Raw genomic sequence first — 17760 nt, 5'->3', positions numbered from 1 at the left:
TTTAAGCCCTGTCCAGCCATACCCAGGACCCACAGGAAAGATTATTTAAAGCTCAGCTTTGATTCAATCTAGTATCTCTAAAAAGAAAAGGCATGGAGTATAAAGCTATTCAACACAAAGTGTACAAGGTACAGTCACTTAGAGCACAAAGAATAGGTTTAGAAGGAGTGGAACATTTTATTCAACACTTACTAGCTGTGTGTTTATGGATCAGTTTTATCTCTCAGTTTCCCAGGTAAGTCTCTGTTTTAGAGAAAGATTGTAGATACATACCATTGGATGAAGTTTGCATACTTGGAGCACCCTTCATTGATTAAATTCTTGGTCCAGACCCTGCACCACCCTAAAAATGTTTATTGTCTGATATTTATTTCAAAAGTATTATTTTAAAATATTACAGATGTACAAAGATTGTATGCAGTACTTTGACAATAGATTTTTTTTTTTCTGAGGCTTTCCTTCTTGAGGATCTATAATAATTGATATCTCCAGAGGATGCCAAACACACTGAGATGCTTCGGCTACTAAAAAAATGAAGAAATCCCCTTTAATCATCTGAGAATCAAATAATTTAAAGACTGACATTCAGGAATCATATAGCTAGAGCAGGAAGCTGGTTATATATGATGCTGCTTATAATGACTGCATCATATTTGTATTGCCAGCTCCTGCTGTTTTTCCTTTTTTTCTCTTTCCTTTTTCTTTTCCTTTTTTTTTTAACCAGAAGAACCTAGTTCAGTAGTTGGAAACCTGCAGCCTCGAGGTCACACGTGGCCTCCCTCTAGCTTCTCAAGTGTGGCCCTTTGACTGAATCCAAACTTCACAGAACAAATGCTCTTAATAAAATTATTAATCATAATAAAAAAAAGTCCAAATTGTAAGGTTGGGTCACACAGCTAGTAAGTGTCAAGTGTCTGGTCAGAGGTCACATTTGAACTCAGGTGCTCGTGACTCCAGGACGGATGCTTTACCCACTTCACTACCTAGCTGCCCTGCTTATAGCTGTTTAACATTACAAAAAGTATTGTTTCATTTTATCCTCACAACAGTCCTATGAGTTAGTCTGTAATACAACGCACTACGAAAGAAGATGATTTTTAAATATTTAGGTGCTCGCTTGATGTTCCATCTTTTTTCTACTGCAAATAAGCCTCTCCCCTGATATCTAATTTTTTTTTGAATCTACTCTCTGAAATCTTGCAGCTTCTATCCTAAGTGAGTATCCAGTAGTGTATTATAAATACAGTGGGTACATAGAACAATGAAACAGAGCCAGGTGTCCTTCCGTTTTACCTTTCCACCTCCACCACCCTGGCTCAGCATCCTTTAGCTTTGAGCTGGAGCGCTAAAGCCGGGAAGGGGAAGCGGATTGGAGGGAGCCCTGGCCAGTCACAGGGAGGCGCGGCCCCATCGCTATGGTGACGGGTTAGAGGAGGAGGAGGCTTTGCCGGCACCTGGTGCTGGGGCTTGACGCGCAGGCGGCGAAGCGAAAGGAGCTATGTCGGACACACGGGAGAAGGCTGCAGACCGGACGGTATTCGTGGGAAATTTAGAGACTAGGGTGCGAGAGGAGATTCTCTATGAACTGTTCCTGCAGGTAACAAGCCTTCTTTCCCCTAGGAGTTTGCGGAGGAGGTGCGGACAAGACCTGCGGGCCTAGTCCTGCCCCTGGCCGGGCTGGCCTGGGAGAGCCCAGGCCAAATATAAAACACCGCCTCTTCTGTTTTGCTGACTTCCTATTCCTCCTGCTTCTGCTTTAAAAGTCCAGTCTCGGTAGCCCTAACCTCAGGCACTTAGGGCCAGGTGTAAAGGGTTGAAGTTGCGTGTAAGGCAGAATAATGCCATGGGAGGCGTTCATAGGCATCTCAAAGGTAAAGGGATTGTGTAGAACTGGAAGAGACTGTAAAGATGACCTAATGAAACACCCTCACTTTACAAATGAGGAAACTGAGGCCCAGTGTAGTAAAGTGATTTTCCTCAAGGTCACATTGGTAGTAAGCGTCAGAGGCAGGATTTCAACTGTATCACGCTGGAATCAGAGGATATGAGTTCTAATGCTACTTCTGCCTTTTACTTCCTGTGTGACTTAAGGTGAGTTGTTTAACCTTTTGGAGACTTGGTTTCATCATGTATAAAATTAGGATATTGAATTAATGACTTCAGAGTTCCCTTCCAGTTCTAAATCTTTAAACCTATATCGTGTTCTTCTCTAGGCTAAAGTCAAGTCAAGGTTTTTTTTTTTTCTTTTAGCACTAAAAATAACAAAAACAAACAAAACCAACCCCCCCCCCCACACACACACACTCTCATATAATCATTGGATCATAGATTCAAAGCTAATCCCGTTCCAGAGATGAGGAAATGAACGCTGAGAGACGAGGATGTCTCAGAGTTGAGATGTCAGCAAAGGTCTTAAGCTCCAAATTCAATGACTTGTCTTACTTCCAAAAGAAGGAACTAAAATTTCATCATCATTATCTTTTTTTAAGTGTATGAAAACAGGAGGTCTTGATGACATGAGCCAGTCAAGCCAAACTTTGATGGTAATATCAATTAATCTTCACACTTAATAGTGGTTTTAATTAAAGACTCCTTCTGTGGGTTTGAACAGAAAACCTTTTTAATTTAACATATTACTGGGAAGCCAAATCGAGCATATCAATACACAGTGAAAATGAGGAGTGCCAATATAAATATACCTAAAGAAATAATTTGCAAAATAGGCTATGACAATAGTGTCAGACAGGAGAGAGTTTATTTAAAATAATCTGTAATTCAGTTTTTTTAAACTATTAAACAAAATAGTGAGACTGGATGAACTCCATGCTATCTTCCAACTCTAAAGCCAGTGAGTCTTTTAGAGGATGTTAACACTTTGAAGTATAAAGTTATTTAACTAAATAAAATTGGGAGCAGACCTTTATTTTTTCACAGACAGCCTTATATTGGCAGTTTATTGCATAGCCGCTTGCTATGCAAACATTAAGGGAAATGATGAAGAATTTGGGCTGTATGATAATCATGAAACCTGAAGAAAAATTGATTTTGAACTAACATTTTCATTTAAAATCACTTCCTAACTTTCTTTACTTTGTCTTTCCTCTCTTTCAGTTTCAGATTATGAACTTTTTCATCATATCTAAAGATGTCACCCCCTACCTTCTTTTGGGAAAAGCCAGTGGATTTGGCAACAAGAAAATAATTAATGACCTTTGAAAGAGCAAAGCAAGTTCAGGAGAGTAGTAAAGGAAAAAGAGTACAATGGGGTTGAGTAAGTTGGAGGATGATGAAGTGGAGGCAGTAAGTATAAGGTATTTGGGCAGCAGAACTTTTACAATAAAGAGGATGAGAGAGAATGATAGCTATAAGATTAAAGGTATGGCAATGTCAAGAGAGAGATTTTATGGGGAATTTTGTTTTTGGATGACCAAAGCATATTTGAAGCTTAGGGAATGGAAAGGTAGGAAAGGAGAAATGAGAAAGGGAGGTCCCAGTGGATCTCAGAGAAATTATTTCAGTGATATTAGTGGTGGAACAAGGTTTAAAGAATTCACTATCATGGAGTTAATGTTCAACTACATGTAGGAGCCATAAAGACAGAAACTAAACAGTCCTTTCCCTCAAGGAGCTTACATTCTACTAGGGACATGTAGAAATACAAAATATATACAGAGGAAATATAAAAGACTTTGGGGGTGGATCATGATGGATTGGAGGGAACAGTAAAGGCATTCTATAGGAGGTTGGAGCTGAGCTTTGAAGGAGGCTAGGCGTTCTGAGAGGCAGTGGTTAAGTAGGAGTCTATTGCATACATTCAAGACAGTCTGTCCAAAATATGGGAGGTGGAATGTCATGGGAGGAATAACAAGTAGGCCAGTTGTGCTGTAATATTGAGTATGTGAAGGGAAATAATGTCCAATATGTAAGGAAAGTCTGGAAGGCAACCTGGAGACAAGGCTGGAGGCAGTCCTGCAGCCTGATTTCAAGGGTTTGCATAGTGGTCAAAGGGAGGAGTCCAGAGGGTAAATGACTGAGAATGCAGAAAATAGGCTAAAACACCACTCTATCAAGAGAAAAAGCCTCAATAAGAGTACACCACACAAGCAGAAAAGGCAGGGAGGATTCTAGAAAACAGGATGAACAATTGGTAAAACATCAAAGAAAACGTAAAGTTCTCTTAATAATATGAAGGAAAATGAATCATTATTTCCAGATGAAGGGCAGAAAATGGAGGACTCTAGAGATCATGGAATAAGAAGAAACTACAAAGTGGTTTGAAAGAAAAATAAAATTTCACAAAAGAAGAAATCAGGAATGAATTTCGACAAGAAATTACGAGTTCTCAATGTAGGATCAAAAAAGAGAAAAAATAAATCTATGATGATGAATCTCTAAAGGAGTACAGTTGTGAGAAAGAAATTCAAAGTTTTATAATATTAAAATATTAATATACAGGACATTTTGGCACAAGGGAAGGAAAGGGATGATGTTAAAAGAATATGTGAGTTCTAGGCAATCTAAAATAACTAACTTTCAAGATAGGGTATACAGAGATAAGGATCCTACAACTCAGCAATGTTTTTAAAATCTGAATATTGCAATGTAATGAATCACAAAAGAAAACTGCAGAATTTCTGTGTACAGAAAACAAGCATCCCTTGAGAGAATCCATATATTACTCTGGGGAAAAAAAGTCTTTCCAGTTCTCAGATATAGAGTAGTTAAATTTAATAGTTTTGATGATAACATATTTTACAAGCAGCAAGGAGACAGATCTTTCAATGTGAAGGAAATAAAAATTGAATAACAAATTCATTCCACAGTTAGAAGAAATCAAACATGTGTGTGTTTAAAGATCAAACTACAACTCGAAAATGTCATGCCCTACAAATCTGAACCTAATAGTCAATAAAAAAGGATGTACTTAAAACAAAAGTATATGATGTATTTCTGAAAAAAAAAGACATGAAGCTGAATTCTTGAGATATAAACACTTCAAATGGTAGAAGTACAAGAAAGGTAAACAAATACAATTCCAAAAAGGTAAATTTATTTTTAGAAGCTATTCTTTAAAAAGAAAGATTGAGGGGCAGCTAGGTGGCACAGTGCATAAAGCTCCAGTCTTGAAGTCAGGAGGACTTGAGTTCAAATCCGATCTCAGACACTTAACACTTACTAGCTGTGTGACCCTGGGCAGGTCACTTAACCCCAATTGCCTCACCAAAAAAAAAAAGAAAGATTGATGTATGGGATAAAAAGAAAGAATAAAAAGAAAATATCAGTGGATAAAAATGACTTAAGGGTCCTAAGCATTAAGGGCAACTTAAAGAATCATAAGTGAAGTGGAAGAATTGAACTGATGCAACATGAAGTCATAAAAGTGGGTCAATGTCTTTTGTGGAAAGGAATCACCATAGTGGAATACTAAAAGGGGGAGAGATCAGGATGGAACAGAGGAGAATGGGTGGTGAATTCCTGCTAAATCCAAGGCCAAAGAATGACTCTTCTCATACTTTCATGGCAAGGGATAGGTAGGGAGTGGCAGTTGAGGGAGGAGGGGCAGACTGGGACTGGGGTCTGATCCTGGAGCAGGGAGCTGCAGCTATAGAAGTTCTCATATACCTAGAGGTGTCTATAAAGGTAGACAGGTGGTTTTAATATAGGGGTAGTTTATGCATTGGGAGGTTACCTTCTCTGAAAGAATGATGACCTGAATGGAAGAAAAAGCATTTATTAAGCACTCACTATGTGGCAGGCACTGTGTTAAGTTGCAGGGTTATGAATACAAAAGCAAGACAGTCCTTACCCTGGATAGTCTTATATTTTTAAAGGGGGAGAAAACAAAAATTTAAGAATGGTAACCTGGGAGAATGTTTTTTTCTGTGTAGTTGCAGGAAGAGTGAATGGAATAATAGAGCAGTTGAATTACATGCCCTTTTGGGAAGCAATAGTAATGTATTTGACTATACCTTTCAGAGTATTAGGGAGAAGTTGGAAAGACCAAAAAAGAGAGGGAGATAGAGCCAGTGACAAGATGATTTGACCTCTGAAGTAAGCTGATCATGGGCAGAGAGAGATTGGTTGGGCCCATAATTTGGGACAAGGATAATTTCTATCACCTTGTGTGGTCAGAGTCACAACATTAAAAAAAAAAGGAAAAAGTTTTACATACGCAATTACATAGAAATTGAATAGCTAAATGGCACAGTAGATAGTGCAGGGCCTTTAGTCAGGAAGACTCATCTTTCTCAAATCTGACCTCAGATAGTCCACTAGCTGTGTGACCCTGGGCAAGTCACTTAACCTTGTATGCTTCAGTTTCCTCATCTGTAAAATGACCTGGAGAAGGAAATGCCAACCTACTTCAGTATCTTTGCCAAGAAAACCCCAAATGGCGTCATGGAAGAGTTAGACATGGCCGAATGAGTTAGAGTAACATCTTTCTGAATAGAAGAGGGAGCTCAAATGTGGTAATTCAGAAGCTTTAACCCTTTGAGGAAAACAGAATAGATAAGGATATAACTCACAAATGAGAAATAAAATTCAAAATAGACTAGAAATAATTACAGACTGAGAAATAAAAGAAAGCAAAATTTTATTAGATAAGGTTCAGTAAAATAAAATTATTAAAAAAGAAATGGGAAGGAAAATTCTCATTAATTTATTAATTGGGGAGAAAAAGAGAAGATATAAGATAACAACAGGAATAGATCACTAAAAATGAGAAATTAAATGAAACAATGTGATTTTGGGTAAGCAAATGGAAGGAAAGAAAAGGTTGAGAGCCTATGAGAAGAGAGTAGCATCTGAAAGATTTAATATAAAAAGGAGCTAAAAAGCAATATAAAAAATAAATGGAGGAAAGCAGGAGCCCAATAATGATAACTTTAAGTGTGAACCTATTAAACAACTTATTAACAGAGAAAAATACAATGGATAAGGAATGAAAACCAATCTGTTGTATATAAAAAAATGCACCTAAAATGTTATGATACAAAAAAATGAAAATAAGAGTGAAAAAAAATTAACCATGTTTCAGGTACATTTTTAAAAGTGCTTTTATAATGCTAACAGTCAAAGAATGAATTTTTTTTACAGTAACAAGAAATAAAAAGGAAAACTATTATACCTTAGAGAACTATAGATAGTAAACCAATATCAATATTAAAAATATATGCCATTATCACATATATCATAATATCTATATTCATAAAGAAAGGAACTGAATTGTGAAGATAATAGTGGAGGACTTCAATGTGCCTCTTTCAAAGTCTGACACACTGAAAAAGAAATAAAAGGAAATATGTTTTTTTAATATCCATTTTGTGCCAGATACTGGCTAAGTGATAGGAGTGCATTGTCAACAATGAAAAATAGTCTCGAGGAACTAATATTCTGTTCTGAGGAACTAACAGGTATAAGGATAATAATAATAACAGGTATATGTACAATGTAATTTTAACGTAAAAAAAGGAAAGATCTCATACAAAAATTGGTGTATGTAAACTAAGCATTTAAGAAAGCTAAGCATTGAAAAAGGCTTAGAGGTCTTCGCAAAGGTGTGGAGGTAAGAAGTCGAATTTCATGTATAGGGAATGTGAAATAGGTCAGTTTAGGTAGAATAGTGAAGGTTCTGTACTCTGACAGTCTAGTGCTGGATTATTCAGGGTTTTAAATGCTAAACAAAGGAATTTGTATATTACCTTATAGACTACACACACACACACACATACACACACACACAAACACTCACACTCACACTCTATACTTTAACTTCGGATAAGGGAGAAACATGGTCAGATTTATCCTTTTGGAAAATTATTTTGATAGTTCCTTGGAAGATAGACTAGAGGGATTTGAAGACACAGAGACCTAATAGGAGTCTATTGCTATAATCTAAGAAAAGGTGATGAAGGTCTGAATGAAGATGGTAACTGCATGAATAGGGAGAATGTATGTGAAATGTGTGGGTAGAAAGGACAAGATTTAGCAACTAATTGGATCTAGGGAATGGAATAGAATGAATGGAGAGGAAGCCTGAGGTTGTGAACCTCAGTGAAAGGACTAGAATCCTTTCATAGAAGTAGGGAACATTAGAAGTATTGGAGCAGATTGTTGAGAATGATGAATTTGATTTGGACATTTTAAGGTGTCTATGGGATATCAACTTAGAAACGTCAGCTCCTTCAGTAAAATATAAACACCTTTAGGTCCAAGACTGTTTTGCTTTTATATGTGTATCTCCAGCTCTTTTGTATTTGTATCCACAGTGACTAGCACATTGTTGACAATGTTTATTATCCCGAATAATATCCCACCAATGATAGGAAGCCTTCTCCAACCTTCCTTAATTTTAGTGCCTTCCCTCTTTCAATGATTTCCTATTCACACTGTATATACTTGCTTTGTTTATATTTGTTTGTATTTTGTTTTCTTCTTTAGATTATAAGCTCCTTGAGGGCAAGGACTGTCTTTTTTCTCTTTTCGTATCCCTAGTGCTTAGCACAGTGTCTGGCGCTAAGTGGGCCAATGGTAATAAATATTAATAAATGTTTATTGATTGATGAACCATATCATTGGAATGATGTAGATAACAGTTTTACAGAAATTTGAACAACTTGTTTGGCAAAACAAGGATGAAAGTGCTCAGGGTCAAGACATTTGAAGATCAGTTGAAGGAACTGGTTATATGTAGCCTGGAAAAGTGAAAACTTGGAGGTGACTCAACTTTGTTCAAGTATTTGAAAAACTTTCATGTGGAAGAAGGAATAGGACCAATTTTGCTTTGCTACAGATGGCATAACAAAGAGAAATCTGTTAAAATTGCAAATCCATAAATTGATGTAGGGATGGTAGTAGAGTTGAGGTAAAGAAAAACTTCTGAACAATTAGAGCTGTGCAGAAGAGGAAATTGAAATACCTCAGTAGGTATTGGCTTCCCCTTCACAACAGGCTTTCAAGCAAAAACCGTCTGAATGTTTTTCATGTATTATTAGAGGAGACCCTTGATGATATGAAGGTAGTACTACCTGATTTCTTCCAAATGTGAAATTCTATAATTAAGGGTTTTCTCAAATTATTTTACATTTCCAAATTTAAGGTTCCTTTTATGTAAATCTGATTCTCTGAGACCTGAAGCTTTTTTTTCATAATTTTGGCAGTGTATATAAGGAGGAAAAATGAATATTAAAAGGTCACTTGTTTTATTCACTTCTTTTCCAATTTTGGTAAGAGTGCTATGTCATCTAAAGCCAAAATTAACATTATGTTGTATTGCATTTTTATTTATGCTGTTAAACATTTCCCAATTACATTTTAATCTTGTTCAGGCATTATTCTGCAGTGAGTTTGACACCTCTGATATAAAAGTGTTAAATAGTATGTTTAGAAACTGATCTGGTTTTAAAGTTACAACCATTGACCATGTATTTTAGATTTCCATCTGGACCATGTAATAATATTATTTAAAAAAAGTTTGTCATTTAAAATATGAGAGATATTTAAACTATTACGAATTAAACTATTCACTGTTGTTGATGTTCTTTTAAAGCACTCATTATATTACATAACAAAGATTATGTGTTAATATTTATACAAATAAAATATACTTTTTAAAGGCAGAAATTCTCTAAGAGGTTTCAAATATGAGATGCCTTTCTTATTAGTATTTAAGAGTACATATTATGAGATGCCTGAGTAAAATAATAGTGGTGTATTATGTTAAATTCTGTAAGTGATTCCTTGTTTCCCCAGCAAACCACAAGACAAGTTTGCATTAGTGTAATACATTACCAAAACATAGTATATTGAGAATATTTAGATGTATGAATTTACATGTATCTATTATTAGTCATCTTTGAGGTCATGATTTATAATTACCAAACTGGCAGAAGAGTAAAGAACAACTTTTGAGATTTATGACAAAATAACTTTTAAGTTCCTTTCAGGCTGGACCATTAACCAAAGTGACCATATGTAAGGACAAAGAAGGAAGACCCAAACCTTTTGGATTTGTCTGTTTTAAACATCAAGAATCAGTATCCTATGCTATAGCTTTGTTAAATGGAATTCGTTTATATGGTAGACCAATTAATGTGCAGTATAGATTTGGTAAGTCCTATACTTCTTGAATTCACATTATGACAATTTAAATGTGGTACTTCTGTTTTATTTTGTTATTAATACATAGGTCAAACAGATAATCCTAAATGTCCTATCAAATTTACTGAGACACGATCTAAAAAATAATGGGTTAAGCTATAGTCTTGGCTATGCCACAAGCTTATTGTGTGAATGGATCACTAAACCCCTTTGTACCCTGGTTTCTTCATCTATTACATGAAATATTTGGATAAGATGATCTTTTGGTGTCCTCTCAGCTTTACCATTTTGTTTTAATATGATATATTGTCATTCCATTTAATTGAGGCTTCTGAATGATCCAGGTCCATGAGTCTAGGGGATTTTTAATATTATAATTTATTAAATAGATTAAATATTAAATAAATAAGAATTTAATATTAGAATTGCAAGTTTTTAGTTCCCTTGTACATTGTTGATTATGAAATATTTGGCCTCTTTGCTGTGGTTTCCTGCCTATTAAAAGCCATCCTACAGCCAAATATATAGGCCAGTAAGAAAAACTTCTAAGAGTAGCAGGATCATCAGTGTACTTCTCATCCACAAAAGGGACTGGAATGACTAAAACAATTGTACTGAATACCTTACTGAGAGATGCCATGCCTATGATACCCAGGCTTCCTCTCGTATTTGCAGTTGTCAGTGGTTTTAACTATCATCTGTTTTCATCAATACTGGTGTGCACTGATGCACAGAGACACCATATCTCTTAGGGCTTGGAGAACCTTGCAACAATAGTGCTATATGTTTTGGAGTTTTCTGGAGCTACCTATGTCTCTGGAATAAGTATTTGTAATCCACTCTTAATATGTCAAAAAATATGAACCAGTGGTTTATATTTCCTATTGTTTGATTTTCCCTTTTGTACTAGAAACATTGTTTTCTTGGGAGAAGAACTTATCTCAATTTATTTCTAGCAAGTGGAAAATTAGCTAAATAGATGCTCTCTTTGGGAGTAATCTGTTGCATGCTTTTTAAAGAGCTCAGCAGATGGTTTCTGTATATGTATATGATACTCCATCCCTCTCTTTCATTCCCTCATGGAGGGTTGCATTTTCTATATCATTGCAGGTTTAAAGGGAGAGTAATACTGATAGTTTTAAAGATGTAAATAATATCATTTTCTATAGCTCTGTACTTATGCATTTTTATGAAACGCAGTCATACTGAATATATAGTTCTTATAATTCAGTAGGAATCATGTATATGTGTGTGTTTGATGGAAGAACTCTATGTTATCCTTTCATCTGAGGTTATAGACATATATTTCATGTATCTGTTTTTTAATCATAACCTTTCTGTCACTTTATTAGATTTAGTGATAAATTATAAAAATGCAGTTAGGAAATTAAAACTAATATAATCTTTTTTTTTTTTTGGTAGGGAGTTCCCATTCAGCTGAGTTGAATAACCAAGTTGCTGAGAACTATATTAATACAAATTCACAAATATGCAGGTAATGAAATAGTTTGTAGAAATAATATTTGCTAGAGGTACACTTATTCCAATAAAAATGGGAGCTTAAAATATAAATATATGTTTCTTTATGCACATACAGATGTATGTGCATATTCACACATCTGTGTGTGTGTGTGTGTGTGCACATGTGCATGTGTAAAAAGTGTAAAGCCTTGCTACCAAATTCAGGAATAAAGTTAAGTAGACCTTTTGTAATCAAAGAGAAATGAAAATAGAATATTTGAAAAGAAGTATGAACTTTATCATTTTCAATTGTTAGTGGTAATACATTCAATATTTTATATTCTTTTTTATAACCACATTACTGGGTTAAGGATTGGTAGACTGGACTTATAAGTTGCACTATTTTTAGTCATCTGATCTGAAGCAGAGATATATCTACTTAATCTCTAAGATCATCCCTAAAGGGTTGTAGGGCTCAGAGAAAAATCATACTAATTATAATAATTACCAAGGGAAACTCTAAAAAGAAAATATTATCATGCTTTACATAGGCAGCTATCACTTTTGTTTAGATTTTTTTGTGGTTTGGCCTCTGTTCTCAAAGAGGACCATGGCATCAGGGAGAGGATGACATGATTGCAGTTGACTTTGATTTGAGTGAGGAAGGGCTGTGCAAAGTCACCAGCCTCACTTTCTCTTCCAGAGCCCTGGCCCAGGGGCCAGATATAGATAGAATAATTGGAGATGGCCCAGCAGGTAGAATTTTAGTTGAAACTTTAAGGAAGCCAGGGAAGTCAGTAGTCATGGGGGGAAAGTAGAGCAGCATTCCAAGTATTATTGACAGCCAGAGAAAATGCCTGGAGCAGAGATGGAGTGTTTTTGTGGAACACACAGGAGGCCAGTGTCATTTGGTCAAAGAGTAGGAGTTGGGGAATAAAGTGTAAGAAGTCTGGAAAGGTAGGAGAGGGTTAGGCTATGAAGGCTTTTGAATGCCAAACAGAGCATTTTGTATTTAATTCTGGAGGTAATAGGAAGAAGCACTGGAGTTTATTGAGGTGGGTGGGGTGGGAGGGTTTGACATGATCAGACCTGTGTTTTAGGGCAATCACTGTAGTAGCTGAATGGAGAATGAATTGGGGTAAGGAAAGATTTAAGGCAGGCAGATTCATCAGCAGGCTATTGCAGTGATCAATAGCCACTTTAGGTCACATGAGGGAAATTTAAGCAATTCTGATCATTTTGTGTACATATGTACCTTTTATTCTTTAGGAAAACTGAAGTTTTCTGGGTAGAAAATTTTGTATTCATAGCCCATCACTTTATTTTCCTTGAGAAATCTACCATGACCCTGAGTAACCACCTAATAAGTAATTTTAGTCTTCAGGCACTTGGTGTATATTTTTTCCCAACTGCTAATTATAAAAATTGGAGTAAAATTATAATGTGTCAAGAAACCAAGGAATAATCTATTTGTTTTCTGTTGCTTATTTAAACTCTATGAAGTATTCTTTGATAATTTCTTGAGGCATAATGTTCAGATTGCTTTTTTCCTTAATTTTCTAGACTATTAGTAATCCTGAGATTGATGCGTTATGATCTATCTTCCAAGACTGTCTCATAATTCTATTTTCCAGTTCTTTGAATATTTTAATGATTTTTCTGATCCTACACTTCTAGTAAATCTGTATGTCCTACAATTAGTGATAACCCTTTTATTGTTTTGATTTAGATAGTATCTGATCCATCCATACAAATAGCCAATGCAGACCCTGGTTCCTCCTGTCCCCTTCCCTTCTCCACCCATTAGACTACCTGCTACCACTGTCATGGAAACAATTGAAGTAGAAATTTTAGTGCTTTTTAGAAAATTTAGAAGTAGAAGAAAGTTGGAGGAAAGCTATACAATTCAGGAACACTTTAGACAAATGGGTCTTAGAGCAAAAAATAAAGGAAGGAAATAAGCACTTATTAAGCACCTAGTATGTGCCAGACACCTTGCTAAGCCTTTTACAAATACTATTTAATTCATACAACCTGGAGAGGTACATATTATTATTATTTCCATTTTGCATTTGAGGAAATTGAAGCAAACCAAAGTTAAATGACTTGCCCAGAGTCACATAGCAGTAAGAGTCTGAATCTGGATTTAAACACAGGTCTTTGCCTTGGAGATGCATTTAGAAAACTGAAACAGTCCATGCTCTTAAGGAGTTAATATTCTAATATAGGAGATAACACAGAAGATCTTAGCTGCAAGTTAAATGGGAAAGTCCTATTTCCTTAAGGTGCAGTAGTAAAACAGAGGCTAGTGCCTCTTCTTTAATATAACTTCTACTGATAAAATCATATCAGTTTCTCATGTCGAACAACTTGACAGTGCCACAGACCTGAGTGGCAAGAATTCTCTTTTCTGGGTCTTCAATAGATGTGGTTTTAGCATCTGCAGGAAGTTGTAAAGTATTGCTTCCCAAGAAGATGACTGTGGACAGTGGGCTAGAAACATTACTATTCCAAAAGGTCCTGGGCCCTCTATTGGGGTCCAAAGGTAGTCAAGGTTATTGTTGTGGTGGTGGTGGTGGTGGTTGACTTTTCTGGCATATGCTGCTTCCTAGAAGCAATAGGTGTGTGTGTGTGTGTGTATGTGCACTCGAGTATGTGTATTTGTGTTTCATGTACAAATCTCTAGATTTCAGTGTTCATGCTTCTTTTAATAGAAATGAAGACTTTTTGTCAAGATCATTTCCCATACAAACCTTAACGGCAAATGATGGTAGCTTTACTCAGGAACTTGGCTCTCAGAGTATGGTAAGTTTAATTTGTTGTTGTTGTTGTTGATTAGGGAGAGGAACCACCTTTTACTTGTGGTGTCCTCATCATGGGAAAATACCAGTGTAGAAATTTCTTTCACCTGATGCACAACAGCAATTCCTCCATAACTTATAGTTTTAGATAATACCTAGAGTATTATCTAATACTCTGGCCATGATCATATAGCTAATATGTGTTACAATCAGAACTTGAACCATGTCTTCCTGGTGCCCAAACCAACTCTCTATGTGTTGGTTTTCATGAATTTGGCACAGTTTGTAATATCAAGTTAAAACATGAAGAAAGAAAAAAACTGTGGAGAGTAAATCCAGATGTTTTAAAACCAGAAGGTATTCTGAGGAAGTTGGTGTGTCACTTTCATCTTGACTTTAATAGTATGTTCATATGCTACTATTTTATTTTAATGCTGAATCCCCACATATCTGTTATCTCAACAAGCAGATGTCAAGGAGGAATTCCAATAATCGAAATTTATCATTAGAAAGAGGTAGAGGTCAGTGAGGTATATGCAGTCTTAAAAATATAAAGACCACTATTAGCTGAATGCTTTTTTATATTTTACCTATTATAACTTGCTTTCTGTGGTTAATCTATTTATGAAAAGTTGTGTAAGCTTTTTTGTATATTATTTTAATGCAGTTATGGAGCAGAGTATTAGAGAAGGGGAAAGAAAATTAAATGCTGTTAACTTTAATTTAGCTGTTTGTGGTCTGAGCTTGCGGTCATTAAATCAGTGAGTGAGCATACTAGTGGAAGAATTGTACCACATTCATCCTGATATTCTTACTACAAATGAAACAAGACACAGAGGTTACAGTTAAGTGGAAGGATAGATTCAAAAATTTTCTCTGTCTTTTAAAATTTTCTCTTATTTTTATTGATGTCTTTTGATTTTATTACATTGTTTTCTAAATATATCTTTCCCCATCTCCTATACACACTGAGCCATCCCTTAGTAACAAAGAGGTTATTGCTTAAGTGTATCTTGTAAAGGTCAAACTTTAAGATTTATTGATTGTTTTTGTATTTGAGATTTCATCAGTGTGAGTATTTCTTCTATGGATGCAAATCGATTCCTATCACAGGGTTCTTATTTATTTTTTCATGAATTGTCCTTGAAAAATTTACCTACACTGCTAGAGGACTACTACTCAATCTTTGAATATCTTGGCTATTACTTGACCTGCTCATAGATGGTTATTCTATTTCCCCTCCTGGTCACATATATCTTTCCTCTATTTTGATATATACTATTTCTCAAGTATAATTTAATATAGGGATAACCATGATTTCATTAGCATAAGGAACTCCTGGTTGAGGCAACTTCCTTCTACCAGTACAAATTGGTACCTTCTCTGCAACTTATAGTTTTAAAGAGTTATCTGGAACACCGATAGATTAGGTTAGCTGTCCAGGGTCACATTGCCACTATGTTTGAGAGGCAGAACTTACACCAAGATATTGGTTTTGAAGCTTGCTCTCTATCCACTACAGCAGAGGTGTCAAACATAGCCTGTTTGACTGTGGGCCTCCCAAGTGAGGCTGAACCAGATTAAAATCAAAATGTAGAATAATTAACAAAATAAATAAAAATACAATAAAAAATAGATAATACAACATTTTAAAACTAAGTCTGTTTGTGGTCTGAAAGGATACTTATGCATGAATTAACCCACCTTTCTATTTGAGTTTGGCATTATTTCTGCTTTTACTACTTCTCCTAAGTGTGAGTGATCCTTGGTAACATTTTTCAGCTTACTTAATATAAACATGGGTCTCTTCCAAATTGCCATTTGGAATTTTAAATTCTAAATTGTAGTATTATATGATTTGTAGTCCCAGCACATTAAAAGAATAGTATTGGTATTAAATAAATGGATGTTTGTAGCCATAAGTAGTTAGGTGTTACTAAAAGCTTTCATTTATTCAAATGCTATTCAGGCTGATATTCTCCTCTTATTGCCCTGCAGCTGGTAGCCAAGATAAATATATTGAGAGAACCTGTTCTGCTGTACCTCATAGGCTGACTGATAGATGTTTTTCGTCCACTTTGTTTTTTCTCTACTCTAAAGGTCTGATCCTGATAGCTGAGTGGAACCTTAATTCACTTACCCGTAAAGCAAGCTTAATTTAAAATGAGTAACTAAGGTGATTTCTCCATACCTCAACTATCCATATTATAGTGCTATGTCATGTGTTTTGATTCCCTTTTATGTCTATTTCAGAAACTTCCCTATTATGCATAGCCAGTATGCCTTGTTTACCAATAAACACTTTGGTTTAATAAGTACTTATGTATCTAGTATATACAGATTGTTACATTTATTGTCTTGTTCTTATACACATATCTTTTTTTTTTAATCATAGCAATATCCTATGTATAATCTGATGGTACAACCTTCAAAATGCCAGATGACACCACCACTAGCCTCAAGCTTTTCTGTATTATCCATGCCAAATCCTCTTTCAGATTTGGATGCTAGATCAAGTTCTTTTGAGTTTGCTCACCAGCCAAGTGACTGGGACTTTTACCCAGTGAATAAAAGAAAATGGCAGCCAGAAACTAGTGATAGTAGCACAGAAGATGACATAGGAAATGTAAGAGAATATAACAAAAAATATAGAAGGTATAAGAAGAGAAAAAGAAATTAATATTGTATTTAAATGAAAGATTAATCTATATTACACTTCAAAGAAAATTGCATTTTTGCACAATTAGAATAATTATGATTTGTGACTTATTTTTAAGTGTATTATATGACCAATTAGATATTGGTATTTAATTCCATGCTTTCAATGAAGAAAACTTGCAAATGAAATAGTAATATGTTTGTCATCTATTCTTAAGAATTATCACAGCCTCAGCTAAAAAAATACACTTTGTTCATGGCAATGGATTTTTACTAAGCCAATCAATCAATCAACAAATATTTATGGAATATCTTCTATGCATAAAGCACCATATATTGGTCAATCCATGTTCTCCATCTAGTTCTCCTTGTCATCAATAAATCACACTTGTGAGGACAGAGATATTTTTTTTCATTCATAAAGCTAAAGCAAGCATAAATAATGCATTTTTCTTAATAAGTAAATAGGTTTTATTTTTCTTACTTATACTTCTCATAATTATTATACTCTTTGATTCAACCTTTTTGTTATGGGTCTTTGAGGTATATGAGATTCTAATGAAAGGCTGTTAGTCACAAAACTGCTTATTGGCTCTCTTGGCTTGTGGGAATAAGTCTATGTGTCCTCAGGTTTATATACATCTTTTTTATTACTAAATAATATGCAAATTGGCTTTATATTATAATGTATCAATATAATATATCAACTAATTTGCTAGGATTGATTTTAGTCTTGATA

At 35.1% G+C, this 17760-nt stretch overlaps 1 protein-coding gene across 1 annotated transcript; it reads left to right on the top strand.

The window, feature by feature from the left end:
• The first annotated feature begins 1498 nt into the window (after positions 1-1498).
• RBM11 (RNA binding motif protein 11) lies at positions 1499-17043 on the top strand. The gene is made up of 5 exons (XM_027842566.1): positions 1499-1597; positions 9948-10110; positions 11524-11596; positions 14277-14367; positions 16759-17043. Exons 1-5 carry the CDS (start codon positions 1499-1501, stop codon positions 17041-17043), a joined length of 711 nt encoding a protein of 236 aa, XP_027698367.1.
• Positions 17044-17760: the final 717 nt, after the last annotated feature.

The sequence above is a fragment of the Vombatus ursinus genome, unplaced genomic scaffold (genome assembly GCF_900497805.2).
Source record: "Vombatus ursinus unplaced genomic scaffold, bare-nosed wombat genome assembly UNPS02014877.1, whole genome shotgun sequence".
Lineage (NCBI taxonomy): Eukaryota > Metazoa > Chordata > Mammalia > Diprotodontia > Vombatidae > Vombatus > Vombatus ursinus.
Note: the sequence above shows the minus strand (reverse complement) of the source record. Positions and strands in the feature narration are given on the sequence as shown.